The sequence below is a fragment of the Polypterus senegalus genome, chromosome 5 (genome assembly GCF_016835505.1).
Source record: "Polypterus senegalus isolate Bchr_013 chromosome 5, ASM1683550v1, whole genome shotgun sequence".
In the NCBI taxonomy this organism is placed as follows: Eukaryota; Metazoa; Chordata; class Cladistia; order Polypteriformes; family Polypteridae; genus Polypterus; species Polypterus senegalus.
This window is the reverse complement of record NC_053158.1, coordinates 153,605,367-153,627,650: the sequence shown is the minus strand read 5'-3', so window position 1 is coordinate 153,627,650 and position 22,284 is coordinate 153,605,367. Positions and strand designations below refer to the sequence as shown.

Genomic DNA, 22,284 nt, shown 5'->3' with positions numbered 1-22,284 from the left:
GGAGTTAATGGCAATACTACAGTTTTAACCATAACTGACAAGTGAAAGTCGACCTGTCTGAACAGAAAAAAACTCACGTATGGCTGTGGGCATGGCTGAAAGGAGCATTGCGGAGTTTGGGAGTGAAGAATATCTAGAGTACACATTCACTGACAACTGGTAGGTTATCATGAACAAACTGAACCGAATAGCTCAGTGGAAACAAACAGCATTAAAAGAACCCTTTGTACAAGACTTACATTCCAGAGAGGTGCATAACTTCAATGATCAGTGACAGCAGTTGATTCAGTGTGATGTTTACACTTTTCTTTATACTTTTCCATTGTATTTGACATGTACACATACCAACACTATCCTTTTTCATAAAACCGGAATCAATGAAGGGGCTTTGGATATGGAATTCTTGAGAAATGTCCCAGACAAGAACAATAAAAAACTTTTAACTCCTTCTAATGTTACAATATGAAGCAACAATCTGTAAATCATATGAAAGCAGCTATGGGTGACTCATTCACAAGCGGTTTGATATTCTTCTATTACATTGAAAAGAGGAATGATGCGACACGGTGTTAGGCTGTCTATCCCCAGAAACTGACAGACGCAAGAAAGGGCCAGTGAATTCTTGACACCGCATGTACACGCACAGCCAAAGCACTTAGGACTGAGCTTAAATAGTCTCCGATGCTACTGACTCTCCTTTGGTGCAAGGCACACGGGCAGACAGTTCCTAAGCGGCTATGCACATGCGATAGCAGGCTAAGCGGTCGGGCCACTTTCAAGTTGCTGTAGGGCAAAAAGGCCTTACTCACTCTGTCACCCTCTTGCACACCCACCTCTTTGCAGCGTGTAAGACTGTCAGTGTGCGGGGAAGCGCAGCTCCACGGGCCTTCTGTGCACCACCCACCCCTCAACTCCAATAACGCCACCGGCAAGCGCCGATCTTGTGGACCGGTTAACTGTACAATTCACAGTGAGATCGGCATTCTAACACTACAGTATAAACGCAGCCACCAGAAGCTCAACCAAAGCCGGTAACACCACGTCAAAACACAAAGTTGTCATAAGTGAAAAAGCCTTGTCCGATTAGCAGCCGCACAAAGCACACCACGCTGCACACTCACCTATCACCTCCTGCAGCTCGTAGTCATCTTTATTGATGGACCAGGGCAGAGAAGCGAGCTCCTCGGACATGGCTTTCGTCTGGGGCGTGAAATGCAGAGCTGTAGTAACACCGAGGAGATCCCCGTCTTCAAATACGATCCCGTAGATTTAAATTCCAAGGCGGAACAGAGAGACACTCCCCCACCTACCACCCTCCCTTCTTCCTTCCTTCCTCCCTCGCTCGCTCGTTTGCAATCTTTCACAGCTCCCCACCAACTATCAATTCCCAAACTTTGCCACTAACCGGAGCAGCCCCGCCCACCACGCTGAAAACGTTTCCACGCAGCTTAACGTAACCTGAAGCCAGAAGCGGCCATATTGAGTGTGTCAAAAGGATATATTAAGGACCACTTCGAACAGCGTAGTGCAGATGAAGTGATAGCTGCGGGAGTATAAAATAAAACCATTTACTTTCAAAAAGTAAGAGCACAGTTATTTAAATTGGACATGGACCACTACCCTTCTGTCTAAAAATCATAAGCGTTGTGAAAAAAAAATAAATTCGTATTTTAAATAAATAATTAAATCATTTTAATCTATGGGTTGGTTTATATTTAAACGGGAACATCGTAAAAAGAAGGATTGGTCTGCTCTGTAAAAGAAATTCAAAAGTGACAAGAAGTGGCGTAATCAGACGAGTTTGTACTCAGTGAACAGTAATTTACTATGCTAAATGCACAATACTTTTCTGAATATTTGTAATAGGTATACAATTTCAATTCATCCTGCACAATAAAACGGCTCCACCTTTTCAATGGCGAAGTTCAAGTGTGCCTTACTCACAGTACTGGTCTCGACCAATCGTAGCTTTGGTGTGAGGACACAGTCCCCGCCTATTTCAGGTCAATGGGTGTGTTTTTTGTATGAGCTGGCAAACATCCGTTTTGTACACAATATTAGAGAATTACTGATTGGTTGTTGTTCAATCAGTCAACAGCAGCATAAAGGAATTTTGGTATTCTGCGTTGGATTATTGTAGGAGAAAGGCGGGTATTCTTTGACAGTACAGTATAACGTATGTCAGTGTAGTGATGTATTAGCATAGGTTTTCGTTTGCCAATATTGTATCAAATTCAAATCATCGTTTGCATGTCAGAATGTTCATTTTGCTCAGATGTTTACAGTACTTAAATACACTGCATTGAGTAATTTTTTTAAAACGATTATGTTCCACAAAGGTGGATTCAGTTATTGTGGATGAAAATTGCTTAGTACTGTATACCCTTTTTACAGCGAAACTAATTACCTTAACATTTGTAGCCTCAAGAAACGAACATTTTTCGGTTAAAGCTGAAAAATGTCATTTTTGTTAATTACAACATAACCTGTGTGGAGCTTTGCTTTTCTCGTATCAAGTCTTTAAATTACCCCGCTTTGAATCAGTGTGTCCTGTCTGACGATTTCACCCGTACACCTAATGTTGTAAATGCACCCATCTAATTTAGGGCCTCGGAAAACTAGACTCATCTTAGCAGCTTCAAGATGAGGGCAGGAATCGGACCTGTCCTGGGCAGTAGTCCTCTATTGCAGGGTTTCCCAAGTTCAGCCCTGGTGTACCACTGTTATTACAGACTTTCTTTCCAACCGGTTTCACTAATTACTAAAATATACATATTCTAGACATTAAGCCCGTTACAGTAACGGGCGCTAGAACAGTAGTGCATAAACATTAGGAACAGTCTATATTAAATGGCAAGGGATCTTGACCTCATTATGTTTGTTGTCTTCATTTTTTTGTCAAAAATATTTTTGCATGAAGCCTAAAGTAAGATAATAATAAAAATAAAATAGAAACGTATATGACAATACAGTAAGCATAATTAATATTGCCTTAGTGTAAAACTTTGTAACAATCTGTAATACACAATATCTGAAGAAGATGTTTAGGAAAAAAATTCTATTTTTTTTACCTCATTTAATGTTTCTATAAAATTTCATTATAGACGACATTTGTTGTAAATATTCTGTCTGAGTTTGGCAACAGTTTGCCTTGTTCAGGATCATCTACAACCTTGACAACCGCATCTAGAAAACTTCTAACTCTTGATAATGCAACATATAACTGACAGTGGCTGAATAGTGTTTCTGGCAAATAAATGACAACTTTTTCTAAGGTTTGCTCTTCTGAGTCTTTCTCTTTTAGCGTTTTTCTGACGGTCATTTTCTTTTTCTTCAATCGATCTATTTGCTCGTATTTTTCTTTGTCTTTCAGCCTTTCTTTTGCTGATGTTTACTTGTTGAGCTGACCGTTCTTCCAGGAGATGTTGTTTATATAGGATTTGATTGTGTCTTTTGTCGTACTTGACGTGTCCTTTTTCTTTTTGGGTGACATGTTGTTAGTCGATACATCCATAATATTTTCTCTTACAGTAATACTGGCTTGTATGTGGCTGTAATATGTGTCCCTGTATTGTGTGCCTTTAATTTTCTCTCCCAGTGATACTGGTTTGTATTTCCGTAAAATGCCTGTAATTTTCTGTGACAGTAATACTGGCTTTGATGTCCGTAATATGACTTTAATTTTCTGTCACAACAGTGGGCAGTCAGCAGAGTGTCCCCAGCAACTGATGTAATGTGTGGCGTGCAGCTGATAATCGTGCCTGTGGTGTCTCCCCAGCAAGTACTGTGCAGTTCCCCAGCAAGTATTTTAATCTGTGGTGGCGTGCAGCTGATTATTGTATGTATGGCGTCTCCCCAGCAACGGATTTTATGTGCGCGGTCGCGACTACCTAATCAGCACTCTCCCCAGCTATGATGTCCTTCATTTGCTTATCATGTGGGGCCGGTGGCTAGGCCATTCACTGTGTGCCCAGCTTCCAGTGTGTGTTCGTCCACGGTGCGGTGCTCATGGGCGACGCACTGTGCGATGCGCGGCCCTGCGCATGCGTACTTCACCTGAAGACACACGGAAACCTGGACACACACAGGGGTTTTATTAAAGAGGATAAAATATGTATAATTTTTCAAATAGGTGTATGTGTTTCTTAAGTTTCTATAAAGTTTTAATTTCCCCTTTGGGGTGAAATAAAGTATAAAAGTATATCTATCTATCTATCTATCTATCTATCTATCTATCTATCTATCTATCTATCTATCTATCTATCAAATCTATGATGTTTACATTAGGAAGAAATTTAGACTTGTGTTTTTTTTGTCATAGATTTAGTCACTTAACTTCCTTTTGCCATTTTACTTCATTCTACCTCTTTTGTGTGGAGAGTGCTCCTTAAATTTTATCCAAACACTGACAATGAGTGCTGAGCAGTGCAGGCACAGGTGCAAATGACCCTGAATGTTAAAGTAGACTTAAATGTTACATGCGTGTACTAATTAGTAATAAAATGCTTAATTAAATTGTCCTCAAATTCAGTCCTGTGGGCCTCTATAAGCTGCATGTGTTCATCCCAACCGCATTCTGCTTTAATCTGGACTCCTGCCTTTATTAAACAAGCTGTTATTTTTGTTTGATACCAAAAATTACAAAATGGGTTTTCTGATTTTTTTAAGAGAATATATCAAGAAGGGGCGGTATGGTGGAGCAGTGGGTAGTGCTGCTGCCTCACAGTTAGGAGACCCGGGTTCGCTTCCCAGGTCCACCCTGCGTGGAGTTTGCATGTTCTCCCCGTGTCTGTGTTTGTTTCCTTCGGGTACTCCGATTTTCTCCCACAGTCCAAAGACATGCAGGTTAGGTGCATTGGCGATCCTAAATTGTCCCTAGTGTGTGCTTGGTGTGTGTGTGTGCTTAGTGTGTGTGTGTGTGCGCGCGCACCCTGACCCTGTAGTTAGGATATAGCAGGTTGGATGATGGATGGATGGAATATATCAGGAATCGGCATGTGTCACATTAGTTAATGTTCTTTTTATTACTTTTTAAGATTTTACTCTCTTTTATGATCCTCATGTAAGAATTTTCTTATTAATTAGCTCACAAGTGAATTTTATACTGAAGTAGCTGCTTCACTGCATTCAGTGTCCTTTGCTCCTGTGTCTGTACAGCTCATCACTAATTGCCAATATTTAGATAAAATTAAGAGAGTAAACTCCATAGGAAATGGTGAAACAAAAAGAATATGGTAAAATAAATTTAACATTTCATGACATGGCAAAAAAAATGCAAGTTCTGAATTTATGTTTATATGTGAATATAATATCACATATTTCTGAATGCAAAATAAGAGAAGAAAACCAATTTATATTTAAACAATTTGATCATTTAGTAGTAAGACTGAACCTTGTATTTTTGAAATTGTTTTAAATGAAAATCCACAGCCACAGTGGTCCCCTGGGATTAAACTGGGGAATCTCTGCTCTATACAGACTACACACCCAGCCGATGCATTGACGAAAGTTAACGCAATGAAAGCTAATACTAAATTATGGAGTTTTGAGACTTGCAGCAGAGTATATTAATAAACTAGTTAATTGACAATGTTCATTTTACACTTGGGAAAAGCATGAAAAAAGTAAGACCTTAATACATTGTTTTTGAATGTTTTTAAGATAACCTAACATGCACTTCTTTGATTACCCAGAAACAAATCCTCAGGAAGAACTTGCAAACTCAACCCAGAGTGGTGCTGAAATAAAAACAATACAAGACAAGTGATCATTTGTACATTCAAAAATTAGGTGTTTAACTGTAAGGTGTAAATCAAAAAAGAACAGTAATAGATTAGATCAAAGTGAAGGAATGAAATTTCCCTGCATATTAAGTCTAAATAGGAGTCCTGTTTTTTGTCTTTTCACATGCATTTTTCTCTCTTTTACTGTAACTTCTGATATTTTTGTTATCTAACTGTAGCTTACTTCATTCAGCAAATTAAACTGTCATTGTTGAAAAATATTAAAGATAACTTCACCTTGCCTTAGAAATTGGGTCTCTGGAGGTTGTGAGGCTCCTTGTACACTTAAAATTAAGAAAAACAAAAACATGATGATGAAACCTATTTAAGAAAGGTATAAGGCCAAATACCTGTAAGCCAAAAACTCTTGATGATTTTTTCAATAAATAATGATACAGAAATGAGAGACCAAACAATGAAATGGAAAATGCTCATTTTATATATCTAAAAAAATCTGTCCCCACCAAAGGAATAAATAAGAACACGCTTCTAAAATGTTCAAGATAGCAGCATTAGGTTTGCAGTATTCACAGCTAATGTGCAAGTGATATCTTTTTTTTATTTAACCATACATTCACTTAGATTTGAAGTTTAAAAATTGCACAGACTTCAAGCAGCAAATTATATGGGAAATTCTAACACATTTAATATTGTGTATGTAAGAATGCTTAGTTAAATTTGTCTTTTGCAACTTGTTTTAGTGTCATAACATATCATGCAATTTCAGTTTGCACATAGTAAATGTTTGATATATTACATTCAAATGTACAACGCGAAAAGACATTCTTTTGTGAAAAATCTGTGCCGTGTATTGCATTGTGGACGTAATCAAAACAAAACATGAAGACAATGCCATTAAAGACGTTTCCTACTTTTACATTGTGAATGGCAGACTGAAATAGCTGAACATGCTTTTATATTGCCCTAAACATACTTCAGGTATACAAGTTTAATTGATACTATAATTACTATAGTAATTATTCTACAAATAGTGAATAAACAAGACAACCCTTTGATAAGCTTTAATTCAAGGTCAGGGACCATTTCTACCTTGATTTGGAAAACTCTGGGATAGGTTGAAATAGAATAAATAAAATATGAAAAAATATTTTTAATATTAGAAAACAGTTCAAACAGTATTGTTCGAATGCAGTATTTTAGATTCAACGTTTTTAGTCCATCTCTTAACAAACTGGATTATTTTGCTTACAGAAGATTGCACAGTTCACAATTATGGTCAGGTAAGGAAAGTGTTTAGGTCATGAATTATTTGTAATGCACAAACTTACTTCCTAAAACAGGCTACATTCATCATTTTTCTAGACAAATATTGGTCCTTGATGTTTACAGTGGTTACTGGCGTTTACATCAATGAATCTTTTTCATGAAAATTTGAAATGTTTCAAAATATCAGTACAATACAATATAAACATACTATGTCCATAAACCACTCCCAGTTACATTATGAATACATTGTGCAATAGTCACCTTTAAATTCTCCTTCCCCAACAATTTAGATAAGTAAAAAGATAACAATATGTTAATAATTACTTTAACTGCTTTAAGAAGAAGAACAGTAGCCAAGGACAGAACTGATGAAAGTCTACCAAATGCTGCAAAATTATTTAACTTGTTTCACACTAAATTAATTTATTTTTTTCAAATTTAAAGTAATAAAGAGTGACATTTTCCTTTAGTGATATGGCAGGGTGGTTAGGAGTCCCTGAGGTGAGCTGTATGAAGTGTCAAGCTAGTTGTGGTAGTGCCATAGTAAACTTGATACTGCTCCATAAATAAGTAAAAATTGTTCTCTAGGAAAGTTGCTTTGTGTTGCTGCCTCACAGCACCAAGACCTGCCATGGCCACTGTCTACATAAAGTTTGTTCCTGTATCCCTGTGGATATTGATCCCAGTATATCCCAAAAACTGGCTCTGTATGGGAGAATGTTTGTGTATGCATGAAGGTGCCCTGCAGTTTAATGATGTCCCGTCCAGGACTGATTTCTGCTTTATGTCAGATGCTACTGGGATAAGTTCCAGCTTCCAGCAGCTATGAACTGAAATAAGTAGGTTCAGAAAAAGCTCAGACTTTCTATTCCAGCTGTTATGCCTTCGTTGCAACTTATTAAATGTAATTTCTTCCAGTGTCAACTGAGGTAGCATATTTTCTTGTCTGAGACATGTAATAATTCTGAAGTGTCTTTGGAAATCTGAAGAATGCTCAGATTGGTTGTGATCGTAACTAAGTACTTCAAACACTTATTTGGTAGGCCTACTATTGTACAAACTATATTTAAAGAGAGGTTTCCTTACTTTCCTGTTCCTATGTGAGTCTTAATTATGGGACTATGTCATCACAGCCTAGAGACATGGTGGCGCAGTGGCAGGCATGAATCCAGTGTTTCCAGACATCATTTAGAAACTAATTCTGCCTGCACATTTTTTCCATTGTCTGCACAGGTTTTTCTGCTGATCCCCGAAAATGTGTATGCTACATTACTGACAACTCTAGACTGGCCAAGTGTGAGTTTGGGTATGTGGTCTCTGCCTTCTATAATGTTACTTAAGACTAAAACATCATAATTGTGTAAAAAATATCTGTATTTTTATATTAGGAAAAGATGTAACAATGGTGTATCATAAAATGTGTCACACATTCATGGTTTATGAAAATGTTCTTGTGTGCAGGAGAAGAGAAGTTCATTGTTTGATTAACCAAGGCATTTGTTTCATTTGGCAGGTAATAAATAATTAGTCTGTTTACTTTGTGTTCCTATCTATTTTTTTGACACAGCATTGAGCACATGTCAGGAATCCACTTGCTTACACTCACTTATAATGGGTCACTTTAGAGTTGCCATTTAAGCCAACCTGCATGTTTTAGGAAAGCCCAAACAGATATGTGAAGGATGTGCAAATACCAAACGGGCAACAGCCATCTGGGAGGCAGAATCTGACTGCTGGAGCTTGGATTAGTACTGTATAATAGTTAACACACAGTTGTTTTAATGAGAATATGTCAACAAGCCAAGCCTTCCCTTTATAGAACTGTTACATCAGATGCCACATTTGGGAGGCACTTAGAATATTTGATTCTACAATATTATACCATCTACAGATTCATCATTTGTCTCACAATATACAGTGCATCCGGAAAGTATTCACAGCGCATCACTTTTTCCACATTTTGCTATTTTACAGCCTTATTCCAAAATGGATTAAATTCATTTTTTTCCTCAGAATTCTACACACAACACCCCATAATGACAACGTGAAAAAAGTTTACTTGAGGTTTTTGCAAATTTATTAAAAATAAAAAAACTGAGAAATCGCATGTACATAAGTATTCACAGCCTTTGCTCAATACTTTGTCGATGCACCATTGAATATGATGCCACAAGCTTGGCACACCTATCCTTGGCCAGTTTCGCCCATTCCGCTTTGCAGCACCTCTCAAGCTCCATCAGGTTGGATGGGAAGTCGGTGCACATCCATTTTAAGATCTCTCCAGAGATGTTCAATCAGATTCAAGTCTGGGCTCTGGCTGGGCCACTCAAGGACATTCACAGAGTTGTCCTGAAGCCACTCCTTTGATATCTTGGCTGTGTGCTTAGAGTCGTTGTCATGCTGAAAGATGCGCTCTGGAGCAGGTTTTCATCCAGGATATCTCTGTTCATGGCTGTAGTCATCTTTCCCTTTATCCTGACTACTCTCCCAGTTCCTGCCAATGAAAAACATCCCCACAACATGATGCTGCCACCACCATGCTTCACTGTAGGGATGGTATTGGCCTTGTGATGAGTGATGCCTGGCATTCATATCAAAGAGTTCAATCTTTGTCTCATCTGACCAGAGAATTTTGTTTCTCATGGTCTGAGAGTCCTTCAGGTGCCTTTTGGCAAACTCCAGGCAGGCTGCCATGTGCCTTTTACTAAGGAGTGGCTTCCGTCTGGTCTCTCTACCATACAGGCCTGATTGGTGGATTACTGCAGAGATGGTTGTCCTTCTGGAAGTTTCTCCTCTCTCCACAGAGGACCTCTAGAGCTCTGACAGAGTGACCATCGGGTTCTTGGTCACCTCCCTGACTAAGGCCTTTCTGCTCCGACCACTCAGTTTAGATGGCCGGCCCGATCTAGGAAGAGTCCTGGTGGTTTCGAACTTCTTCCACATACGGATGATGGAGGCCACTGTGCTCATTGGGACCTTCAAAGCAGCAGAAATTTTTCTGTAACCTTCCCCAGATTTGTGCCTCGAGACAATCCTGTCTCGGAGGTCTACAGACAATTCCTTTGACTTCATGCTTGGTTTGTGCTCTGACATGAACTGTCAACTGTGGGACCTTATATAGACAGGTGTGTGCCTTTCCAAATCATGTCCAATCAACTGAATTTACCACAGGTGGACTCCAATTAAGCTGCAGAAACATCTCAAGGATGATCAGGGGAAACAGGATACACCTGAGCTCAATTTTGAGCTTCATGGCAAAGGCTGTGAATACTTATCTACATGTGCTTTCTCAGTTTTTTTATTTTTAATAAATTTGCAAAAACCTTAAGTAAACTTTTTCACGTTGCCATTATGGGATGTTGTGCGTAGAATTTTGAGGAAAAAAAATTAATTTAATCCATTTTGGAATAAGGCTGTAACATAACAAAATGTGGAAAAAGTGATGCGCTGCGAATACTTTCCGGATGCACTGTATGTTAAATGACTAGGAACAATGTTTTCCTCCACGTTTGAGGTACCTAGCACAATGTGTAGTTTAAATAACAGCCCACAGTATCTTTCCATTAAGTAAGGGTCATATGGGTTTTTACATGGCCATTAGTTGGTAACAGCTATGTGGTTTTTGACTAACTAATAGTGCCCTCTGTATTTCAGCTAACCCCTTATATCTGAGTAAGTGACATGTTCTCTTATGCTCTTAAGTAAACCAATCTCTTGCATATTTATATACCTGGAACTGTAAGATTAAAAGATTTCTTTAGGGTCAAACAAAGCACATATTGAAGCAGCAACTGTTTGGTTTATATTTCAAAGTTTTAGTGAATAGACCATACTGTCAATAAGAAGCCTAAATATACAAGGATCTTTGTTATAAGCTTTAAATACAATGGGGGCAACATTTTCTACAAAATCACCATATGAGGTGGGTCTTGTGGCTCATGCAGCATGATGTGCTCTAGAGACAGCAGCAGGAAGAGGAAGTTAAACATACATTTGGACTTACCTGCTAAATCAATATTTCCTAGGTGATGGAAGGATGTCCTGACTACAGCACAAATATGTGATTTTCATCAGTCTGTGCATGTGTTCTGAGCCTGCCTTCAATGAAGAGTAGATCATAACAATAAACTGATTTGAATGTGCAATTCAGCCATCAGGGTACTATGAAGGATGATTGAGTTTATAGGCTGATCACAGTTGAAGACAGGAAGAGTTAGTAGGGTTGGTGAAAATGTTTCATGTGTTGTTTACTGATTCCAAAAGCAAGCTTAGACAACGGTATGGTATGGAAGTTGGCACATGTTCTAGTTGTTATACCATGTGATATCATTGAGAGTGTTCATAGCCAATGTGATCTTAAGGGTGATGTCACCCATTTGGCTGGTAAGGATATGCAAGTGAATCATACAGCAGAGTGGGACATGAATACATTGAAAGGGTAAAACACAAATACAAGCAGAACATTATGGAACGTCAAAAGCTAACTGGCTGAAGTTAAATTAATTCACCAACAAAATGACTGATTGCATGTAGCCAGGAAGATAAGAACAGTGCAGGTTCTACTTAGTCTGTTATTACAGTTTTACGATTTTAGTCTGTGTCAAAATCAGGAAATCAAGCAGACACTGTAGAAACTATTTTGGAGTGATCCACTTACAAAATTCATAGCAGAGATATTTAAATAGAGAATTATTAGCTAAAGGTCAAATAGGCTGTGTGGAATTAATGTGCTCAAGGGTTTGTAGACAGGAAAGGTGGATTTGAAATGGAATACAATTTATACAGGACCGGATAGAGGGTGTACTAAAGTACACAGAAATTCTACTGTTCATTTTAACTCCTTACTATGGTGTTGATTGATTATTGATTATTTTAATTTATTAAAACCCCTGGATTACTGAAATCCAACAGTGATGGTCATGAGTGACTTAAGCTCTTTACCAGATACAGTAGATGGAGAGTGAACAGAGGGTGAGCAGGGTGTGGTGTGATGGTTCAGGTAAGATTTTAATCACTTTATGCTTTCGTTTTAATATATAAAGTGACTCGAAAGTGGGGAGGCAGAGATCATTGCTATTATAAGTTGTAAACACTATTTTCCTTGTCCTCAACAGAGAAATTTCCATAACAAACTGTAAAGGACAAGATCAAAATACTTCCAGTAATAAACCTCTGGAAAAATCATTGCTTCCTGTGACACTCCAAATTGCTTTATCTTTTCAGAAAAGAAGCCTCTGGTGAGTTTTAATGACTATAAAAGCTCTAATGATCTTCCTATGTTATACAGCTTCAAATAGTGGTTCCTCAAAAATGTGACATTCTTCACAATCTTCACAGCCTGGGTATTGCTGCATGAAGGTGAGTGATTCTTTATCTCATTTAAGTTCCACCCTAGTTGTTTATATATGTATTTTTCTTATTTAATTCTGGATTTATTTTTTGGCCAGTTCTGTTACTCCATTCTTTTTCACACATTTATCATTATTTTTTGTGACAGCTCCTCCATCCCACAAGTGCAGTTTTAGGAGCAAACATGATACTTTTTACTGAATCCTTCTGTGAAGGGCAGTCATTTCTGTACATGACATGTAAAACACCATGTGCTTGTCTTATTGTTTGATACAAATTGGAAAAACATTACATTTTGTTCAAAAGCTTTGCTGTTAACAGACCCTTTTCATCTAAACGCTCTCACAGGGTTGATCCATAAAGTTCTTTTGATCCCAAAATTTACATCGATATCGAAAGATCCAACCATGTGTTTTTAAACCTGCTAGTTTCATTTCTGGAGTGTAGAAAGTGAGAGCTTCATTATCAAAATGAAAGCACAAAGCAGCCCTGGAAAGGACATTAGCAAAGGCATCGCCCACTTATTCATATTGGGAGCCAAAAAATAACTGATATCCTTTAAATGTGGAGAAAACCCACAAAAATATTGGAAGAATGCACAGATCTAGCAGGGAAACAATTCTAGGTCATTGGAGCTGTAAGGCAGCAACCTTAACAACTGCACCACCTATTACTCGGTGAAGCTACGCTTTTCTTTAAAGTGTTACATAGTTGGTAGTGTTCAGCGTGATTTAACTCTGCACACCAGTGCATTGTTTGCAATGTTCCTGGGTGCTTCATGAAACCTTTAAAAGATATTATAACGAATTGGCAGTGCACTGTGAAAAACTGAGCGACTGAAACTCCTATAAGCAGGATTCTAGCACCTTATACCTACTCCCTGGGGAGCTATTATGGCATTCTTCTAATGGCCTGGTTTGTATTTAATTTTCTCCACGTGTTCGGGATGGATAATGGATGGATGGAAGGATGTTCCTTTGCATGATTGTTGTTTGTACATGGTCAGGTACTGTAGAATGCCTGTTAAACAAAGTCAGCATTATTGATTGGTATAGATTGGCATTGGTAGTCATGTCTGGGTTAGGAAATATTTTTTAGTAAAAATACAATGTAAGCCAATTTCAGTTCTCCAAGTTAACAGTTAATTGTGAAAACTACAGGTTTTAAAATGTGAGGACTTACATCAGTATTTGACTGCCACCTGGTGGTGTGCTGTGGAAATGTACACTGTATTAATGCAGAGCAGAGTTTTGTGTTACTCACTAGTTAAATTTCAGTCTGCTAACACACCAAATTGGGTTTTCAAACTATATTGTTTGAGGTGTCATAAAGAAATATGAAATAACTAATAAAGATTCAAAAAGTTGGTTTAATCTAACAAACAGTATTTATAAGTCATTTATTTAGGGACCAGAGGAAGGCCAGTGAAGTGCTTGCTCAGCATCTGAAATAAAAAGTACTCACTTCAGTTGTGTAAAGAAGTCTGTGCAGGGCATAGCTTAAAGACAATTTCCTCAGTAATCAAAGTATAAATGTTATGTGTGTTAATAAACTGATTTTTTTTTCTTTTTTCTTTAACAAAAGTTCTTCTTGAACGTTGGGCATCATGAAAACTGCTATGATTGCCAAGATAAATTGCATGTGTAATCAGGAAGTAAACAGCCAGCCAAAGTAAGCTTTCTCATGGTTCATTGCTAATATTTAGCAAGGTCAGTAATAACTACTGTATATTAGAGAAATTTCCAGGTTTTAATTGTTTTCGCTAAATTAAAAGCAATAGAGCACTGAGTCAAAGAATAAAATATTAAATGCATAAATTAAGTATTCGCCCCACTGGAAGTTTTGACATTTTATTGTTATATAACATTGAATCACAATGGATCTAATATGACTTTTTTGATATTGATCAACAGTAAAAGACATTTTTAATGTTATAGTTATATTTGAAATGAATTACAAAATAATTGATCCCCTTTAATGGGACACACCTAAATCATCACTGGTGCACCCCATTGGTTTTTGAAGTCACATGATTAGTTCAATAAAGCCAGCAGTCTGTATTCAAGGGGTTTCAGTTGAGTGTAATATGCAGTCAGTGCACCACACCTGGTGAGTCAGTGTCACGCCTAACATACACAATAAAGACAAAAGGGCATTCTAAGCCAGTGTTTCTCAAAATGGGGTTCTCTGTACAGACTTGTGGTTGTTTCATCTGTGCTTCATGTCAAAATGTTATACTAAAACGCTGATAGAATTTTCTTTTGAAAAGCAAACGAGTATTTAATTTTTGTCTCCTTATGGGTTGTTTTAACCATGTTGAATTTATGAATTTACGAAAAAAGAATTTTTTCTTTCCCTGTTAATTTTTATCTAGATGCTTTTCTGATTTGTTACATAATTTCTGGGACAAAGACACATTATTCCTCGATTTACCTCTCTGCTACACAGTTTAAAACTACAAATCAAACAATTTAGGCATGATGAAAGTGCACAATGCAGACTTGAATTTAAGAGTATTTGCATACATGTAGAAATCACAACACTTTTTATATGTGGTCCCCCCATTTCAGGGCACTGTAATGTTTGGGACATAGTAATGGTAGGTATATTAAAGCAGTCATATTTAAAACTTTGTTGCATATCACTTGCATGCAATGACTGCTTAAAGTCTGCGATTCTTAGACATCACCAGGTGCTGAGGATCTTCTCTGGTGATGCTCTGCCAAGCCTCTAATTTTGCCATCTTCAGCTCATGCTTGTTTTGGAGGTTTGTACCCTTCAACATATGGAATGCATGCTCATTTAGATTTAAATAGGGCAACTTACTAGTTGATATTTACCAAAGAGTTAATTTAGATAACGAATAGGACACTAGCATTTCAGCCAGTAAAAACATTAAGCATTTTCTTTCTTATCCTTAACCTCCTCGGCATTAACCTCTAGCATGACTCACGCTCAGAATTCTATGCAAGTATGATTAAGCCCAAGTCAGACTTGGGGTGACATTTAATGATCTGCTTTACAGTGTCAAGCCCAAATAACTCTCGGGACAGTATTCTGCTGCCATCTAGAGGATAAACTAACAGTATTCTGCAAAAATCATGAATAATAATTCTTTACATTTATTTAGCACTCTTCTGACTACTCAAAGCGCTTTACATAGTGAATGGGGTGACACTTCAGTTGCTACTAATATTCAGCATCTACTTGCATGATGCAACACCAGCCATTTTGTGCCAGTACACTTCACCACACATTAGATGTTACATGATGAAGGGTGAGAGAGAGATAGCCAAACATAGACAGGGAATGATTAGGAGCCCAGAATCATCAGTCCGTGGTGGGCAATTTAACCAGGTCATCAGGATATGCCTTAATGTTTACAAAAGATGGCCAGAGATCTTTTATGACCACAGAGAGTCAGGACCTCGATTTTATGTCTTGTTCGGAGGACAGTGCCATTTTTACAGCACAGTGCCATTTTTACAGCACAGTGTATGTGTCAGTTCCCTGGGGCATTGGGATCCACATTCAGACCACAAGGTAAGCACTCCCTTGCTGGCCTCACCAATACCTCTTCCAGCAGCCACCCAAGCTTTTCCTGGCCAGACTCGAAAATGCTTGACGTCAAGTGGATTACCTGTTCTGAAGTACTTGATTTCTATGCATTTTGCCACACTCTAAAGTAGCTCATAAATATTCATGAGGGGTGGGGCCTTAAACTAAAACACAATGGCATGTGAACAAGGGTGTAGCACAGAACTCTGGGCCCTATACATTGGCCCCTTCCTCTTAAAAGCAAACTTCATTCCAGGCTTCCAGCAACTCCCATGGTGGGCCCTGGATAATCATTACTCTTCCCCCTTAACACTACAATGCTTATGCATGTAAATGAGAAGCTGTAAAGTCAGTTTTAGAGCAAACTGAAACTGAACCATTAGATTAATCACGTGATAGTGATGACAATGAGAACTGGTCTTGAGACGTTGACGCAGACAATGACACTAATGCACATTGCACTATGCACCAAATTGCCATGATATGCCTGTAAGGTTCACTGTGGTGCAAGTGGATGCATGGCAAAAAGACAGAATGATTACGATCAGGTAGAAAGACAAGAAAAACACACTGTTTGCAATGCAGCAACTGTTGTTCTTGTCAGGAGAACTCTGGAAGTCACTAAGCCTTGTGTTGTGATAGCCTTCAAGGGGTGCCAATCGAGTGAATCAGGCACTTTCATTATTATCTCTCATGTGTAAGCAACAGAAAAAACACACACTTTTACTGTCGTATTTGTGAAGTTGGCTGTGTGTTGGAGACTCACACAAAGGACATACTAAAATCTACATCAATACAGCAGTGGACATTTTACATACCTTTCCCTACTGTATTTGCATTGATGTTTTGATATTTACAAGCTTCTCTTACACATAATAACACATTTTCCATTTGAAATAAATACAACCGTTTTGACTAATTTTTCCGGGGGTAAACATAACACTAAGAAAGGCTACCCAATTACACAAATATACTTGGGCAACACTAGGTACTTTATAATTGACAACATCCATTGATCCATCCATTATCCAACACACTATATCCTAATTACAGGGTCACGGGGGTCTGCTGGAGCCAATCCCAGCCAACACAGGGTGCAAGGCAGGAAACAAACCCCGGGCAGGGCGCCAGCCTACCGTGTCCCATCATTGTGATAAAGAACATCATGTCATTGGAGCCAAACTGACAGAATCTGAGGTTAGCCTTGATCAGACTGGAAGGGATGGCAGAACTCCACAGACACGTAGAGTATGTATTTGACATTCTTAAAGTTAAAATGGTAATTGCCTTCTGTTTTTGCCTAGTGATGCACCTATTCTGTAGAAATAGTTTAGTCTGACAGTTGTTTTGCTTAACATCAGCTGTTTGAGATTAAGTGGAATTTTTGGGTGGGTGAAAGCTCCCACTGCTGATTGCAGTTTGTGGCTTCAAAGCAAAATAAATGTTACCAAGTTGTTGATTGTGTAACTCCATGTTTAGGATGCAGCTACATTTTAAAGTGTATATCACTATCTTTGAATCCATTCACAATTAGGCCATGTCTATTTAAATTACCGTGTGACTGTCACAAGTAGGAGGATTTACTATAAAATCAGACACTCATTTTTGAGAAATACTGAATACAAAATGAGAACATGACATAGATAGATAGATAGATAGATAGATAGATAGATAGATAGATAGATAGATAGATAGATAGATAGATAGATAGATAGATAGATAGATAGATAGATAGATAGATAGATAGATAGATAGACAGACTCATGGCCGAAATTATCAGCACCCCTGGAATTTTCCCAGAGAATGCACCATTTCTCTCAGAAAATTGTTGCAATTAAAAATGTTTTGGTATATACTTGTTTGTTTCCTTTATGTGCATTGGAACAACATAAAAAAACAGAGAAAAAAAGCCAAATCTGACATCATGTCACACAGAACTCCACAAAAGGGCCGGACAAAATTATTGGCGCCTTTTCAAAATTGTGGGTAAATCGTTTTATTTCAAGCATATGGTGGTGGTTTGAACTCGCCTGTGGCAAGAAACAGGTGCTGGCAATATAGTGATCACACCTGAAGCCAGTAAAAATGGAGAATTTTAATTGAGAAACGTTGACTCAACCTTTCTGTTGTGTGTCTGAGTGTGCCACAGTAAGCATGGAGAACAGAAAGAAGAGCAGAGAATTGTATGAGGTTTTGAGAACACAAATTGTGGAAAAATATCAACAATCTCAAGGCTACAAGTCCATCTCCAGAGATCTTCATGTTCCTTTGTCCACTGTGCGCAACATAATCAAGAAGTTCACAACACATGGCACTGTAGCTAATCTCCCTGGAAGTGGATGGAAGAGAAAAATTGATAAAAGATTGCAACGAAGGACAGTCCGAATGGTGGATAAACAGCCCCAATCAACTTCAAAACATATTCAAGCTGTTCTGCAGACTCAGGGCGCAGCAGTGTCAGCTCAAACTATCCGTCGACATCTGAATGAAATGAAACGCTATGGGAGGAGAGCCAGAATGACCCCACTGCTGACACAGAAACATAAAAAAGCCAGACTGGATTTTGCCAAAATGTACTTGAGGAAGCCAAAATCCTTCTGGGTGAACGTCTTGTGGACAGATGAGACCAAGGTCGAGCTTTTTGGTAAAGCTCATCATTCAACTATTTACAGAAAACAGAATGAGGCCTACGAAGAAAAGGACACAGTACCTACAGTCAAACATGGTGGAGGTTGTAAGATGTTTTGGAGATGTTTTGTTGCTTCTAGCACTGGATGCCTTGACTGTGTGCAAGTCATCATGAAATCTGAACACTACCAAAAGATATTGGGGTGCAATGTAGGGCCCAGTGTCAGAAAGCTGGGTCTGCGTCAGAGGTCATGGGTGATCCAGCAGGACAATGACCCCAAACATACCTCTAAAAGCACCCAGAAATGGTTGAAGACAAAGCGCTGGAGAGTTCTGAAGTGGCCAGCAATGAGCCCGGATCTAAATCTGATTGAACACTTATGGAGAGATCTGAAAATTGCTGTTGGGAGAAGGCGCCCTTCAAATCTGAGAGACCTTGAGCAGTTTGCAAAAAAAAGAGTGGTCGGAAATTACAGTTGAGAGGTGTCACAAGCTTGTTGATGGTTTTAGGAAGCGCTTGATTTCAGTTATTTTTTCCAAAGAGCGTGCAACCAAATATTAAGTTGAAGGTGCCAATAATTTTGTCCAGCCCAGTTTTTGAGTTTTGTGTGAAATTATGTCAGATTTGGCTTTTATTCTCTGTTTTTTTGTGTTGTTCCAAAGTACATAAAGGAAATAAACGTGTATACCAAAACATTTGTAATTGCAACAATTTTCTGATAGAAATTGTGCATTTTCTGGGAAAATTCCAGGGGTGCCAATAATTTGACTGCAGATGATAGATACTTTATTAATCCCAAGGGGAAATTCACATACTCCAGCAGCAGCATACTGATAAAAAACAATATTAAATTAAAGATTGATAAAAATGCAGGTAAAACAGACAATAACTTTGTGTAATGTTAGTGTTTACCCCCCCGGGTGGAATTGAAGAGTCACATAGTGTTGGGGAGGAACGATCTCCTCAGTCTGTCAGTGGAGCAGAACAGTGACAGCAGTCTGTTGCTGAAGCTGCTCCTCTGTCTGGAGATGATACTGTTCAGTGGATGCAGTGGATTCTCCATGATTAACAGGAGCCTGCTCAGTGCCCGTTGCTCTGCTACGGATGTCAAACTGTCCAGTTCCATGTCTACAATAAAGCCTGCCTTCCTCACCAGTTTGTCCAGGCGTGAGGCGTCCTTCTTCTTTATGCTGCCTCCCCAGCACACCACCGTGTAGAAGAGGGCGCTCGCCACAACTGTATGATAGAACATCTGCAGAATCCTATTGCAGATGTTGAAGGACGCCAGCCTTCTAAGGAAGTATAGTCAGCTCTGTCCTCTCTTGCACAGAGTATCAGTATTGGCAGTCCAGTCCAATTTATCATCCAGCTGCACTCCCAGGTATTTATAGGTCTGTACCCTCTGCACACAGTCACCTCTGATGATCACAGGGTCCATGAGGGGCCTAGGCCTCCTAAAATCCACCACCAGCTCCTTGGTTTTGCTGGTGTTCAGTTGTAGGTGGTTTGAGTTGCACCATTTAACAAAGTCTTTGATTAGCTTCCTATACTCCTCCTCCTGCCCACTCCTGATGCAGCCCATGATAGCAGTGTCATCAGTGAACTTTTGCACGTGGCAGGACTCCGAGTTGTATTGGAAGTCCAATGTATATAGGCCGAACAAGACCGAAGAAAGTACAGTTCCCTGCGGTGCTCCTATGTTGCTGACCACAATGTCAGACCTGCAGTTCCCAAGACGCACATACTGAGGTCTGTCTGTAAGATAGTCCACGATCCATGCCACCAGGTATGAATCTACTCCCATCTCTGTCAGCTTGTCCCTAAGGAGCAGAGGTTGGATGGTGCTGAAGGTGCTAGAGAAGTCCAGAAACATAATTCTTACAGTACCACTGCCTCTGTCCAAGTGGGAGAGGGATCGGTGTAGCATATAGATGATGGCATCCTCCGCTCCCACCTTCTCCTGGTATGCGAACTGCAGAGGGTCAAGGGCGTGGCGGACCTGTGGCCTCAGGTGGTGAAGCAGCAGCCGCTCCATGGTCTTCATCACATGTGACGTCAGATCAACAGGCCAGAAGTCATTCAGCTCACTAGGACGTGATACCTTTGGGATTGGGGTGATGCAAGATGTTTTCCAAAGCCTCTGGACTCTACCCTGTTCCAGGATCAGGTTGAAGATGCGCTGTATTGGACTCTTCAGCTCCAAAGCACAGGCCTTCAGCAGTCGTGGCAATACTCCATCTGGACCCACTGCTTTGCTGGCACGAAGTGTCCTCTGCTCTCTACTTACCTGGACTGCTGTAATTGTGGGTGGGGGGAAACTCTTTCCTATGCTGGTATCAGCAGAAGGGTGGAGGGTGCAGTACTCTGAGGTGAGAGTGGGTTAGGGTGTTCAAACCTGTTAAAGAGGTTGTTCATCTGGTTTGCTTTCTCCATGTCTCTCTTGATGGTGTCACCCCGCTTCGAGCTGCAGCCAGTGATGATCTTCATCCCATCCTACACTTCCTTCATACTGTTATTCTGCAACATCTGCTCCAGCTTTCCATTCTCCTGTACTTCTCCTTCGCTGCCCTGAGCTGGACTCGGATTTCCTTCTGCACGTGCTTGAGCTCATGCTGATCACCACCTTTAAAAGCCCTTTTCTTCTGGTTCAAAAGGCCCTTGATGTCACTTGTAATCCATGGCTTGTTGTTAGCATAGCAGCGTACTGTTCTTACTGGAACTACAATGTCCATAAAGAAGTTGATGTAGTCAGTAGTGCAGTCAACAACTTCCTCAATTTTCTCACTATGTGATCCCTGCAAGATATCCCAGTCCGTTGTTCCAAAGCAGTCTCTCAGAGCCTGCTCTGCCTCAGGGGACCTGAGATGAGCTGCTGCTGTTGACACATGTTCGCCAAGCAAATACCATACCATACCATTTTATTTGTTGAGCGCTTAAAAGCACAGCATTACAACTGACCGAAGCGCTGTACAGTTAAAAAAGAAGCAGGACTAAAAACAAAATATTAAAAACAAACATTAAGAGAGAATTAAAACAGAGATACTAAAAATGATTAAGCAGATGTTTTAAAGAAGAAGGCCAGCAAAGGATTAATGGTAATCTGAATAATGCAAAATTACAAGATGTCCATTATTGGGAAGAACAAACAAAGCAGATGGATGGAGGAAGAGCAAAGACAAGGCAGGGAGATGAGGGCCATAATTGTGGGTGAGGAAGCAGAGTGGCAATCCAAGTTAAGCCGTGTAGGTGGAGGATGGAAGACATGAAATGCAGGCAACTTTCTTAACTGTCATTCGTGAAAGAGCTGCTGAAAAGAAGATAAAGTGTGAAAGAAATAAAAAGTTGTGTGAAACAGCACCCATCCGCTTTGAAATCTTCTCAGACTATTTCAGGGTCATGAGGAGCTGGAGCCATCATGAATCCTTACACCAAATTAAGATTTCCAGGTAAACAATACAAAAATGAAGTTCAATACAAACCAGCAGCTGAAGCACCTAATGGATGTATACACCTAATACTGTCAGGAATTCCTTCTACCTGTAAGGATGCATACCCCCTGGTATACCTTAGTAACATTCCAACTAGGCTGCCAGTCTCTCTCCTGCCCAACATGAATGGAGGAACAGGATGAAAGTCTCAGAGAACAAATGTATGTGTAAGCAGCAGAAATTGTAAAGGATTTGCATTTAGGAGTTGGCAGGCGAATATTCAGGGATGTTAGCAGAGTCCATATGTTCT

At 39.3% G+C, this 22,284-nt stretch overlaps 1 protein-coding gene and 1 long non-coding RNA gene across 2 annotated transcripts in view; one reads left to right on the top strand and one right to left on the bottom strand.

Annotated features, from left to right (window-relative positions):
* oxsr1b (oxidative stress responsive kinase 1b) overlaps nt 1–1,390 on the bottom strand; it is a 245,389-nt gene extending 243,999 nt beyond the window's left edge. Inside the window, exon 1 of the mRNA XM_039753524.1 lies at nt 1,122–1,390. Within this exon, the coding sequence (XP_039609458.1) occupies nt 1,122–1,191 (70 nt within the window). The 5' untranslated portion in view covers nt 1,192–1,390. The remainder of the gene's footprint in view (nt 1–1,121) is intronic.
* A 10,720-nt stretch (nt 1,391–12,110) lies between these two features.
* Nucleotides 12,111–22,284, top strand: part of LOC120529598 — a 51,751-nt gene continuing 41,577 nt past the window's right edge. Inside the window, exons 1-2 of the long non-coding RNA XR_005633773.1 lie at nt 12,111–12,368; nt 13,944–14,030. This is a non-coding gene — a long non-coding RNA (uncharacterized LOC120529598). The remainder of the gene's footprint in view (nt 12,369–13,943; nt 14,031–22,284) is intronic.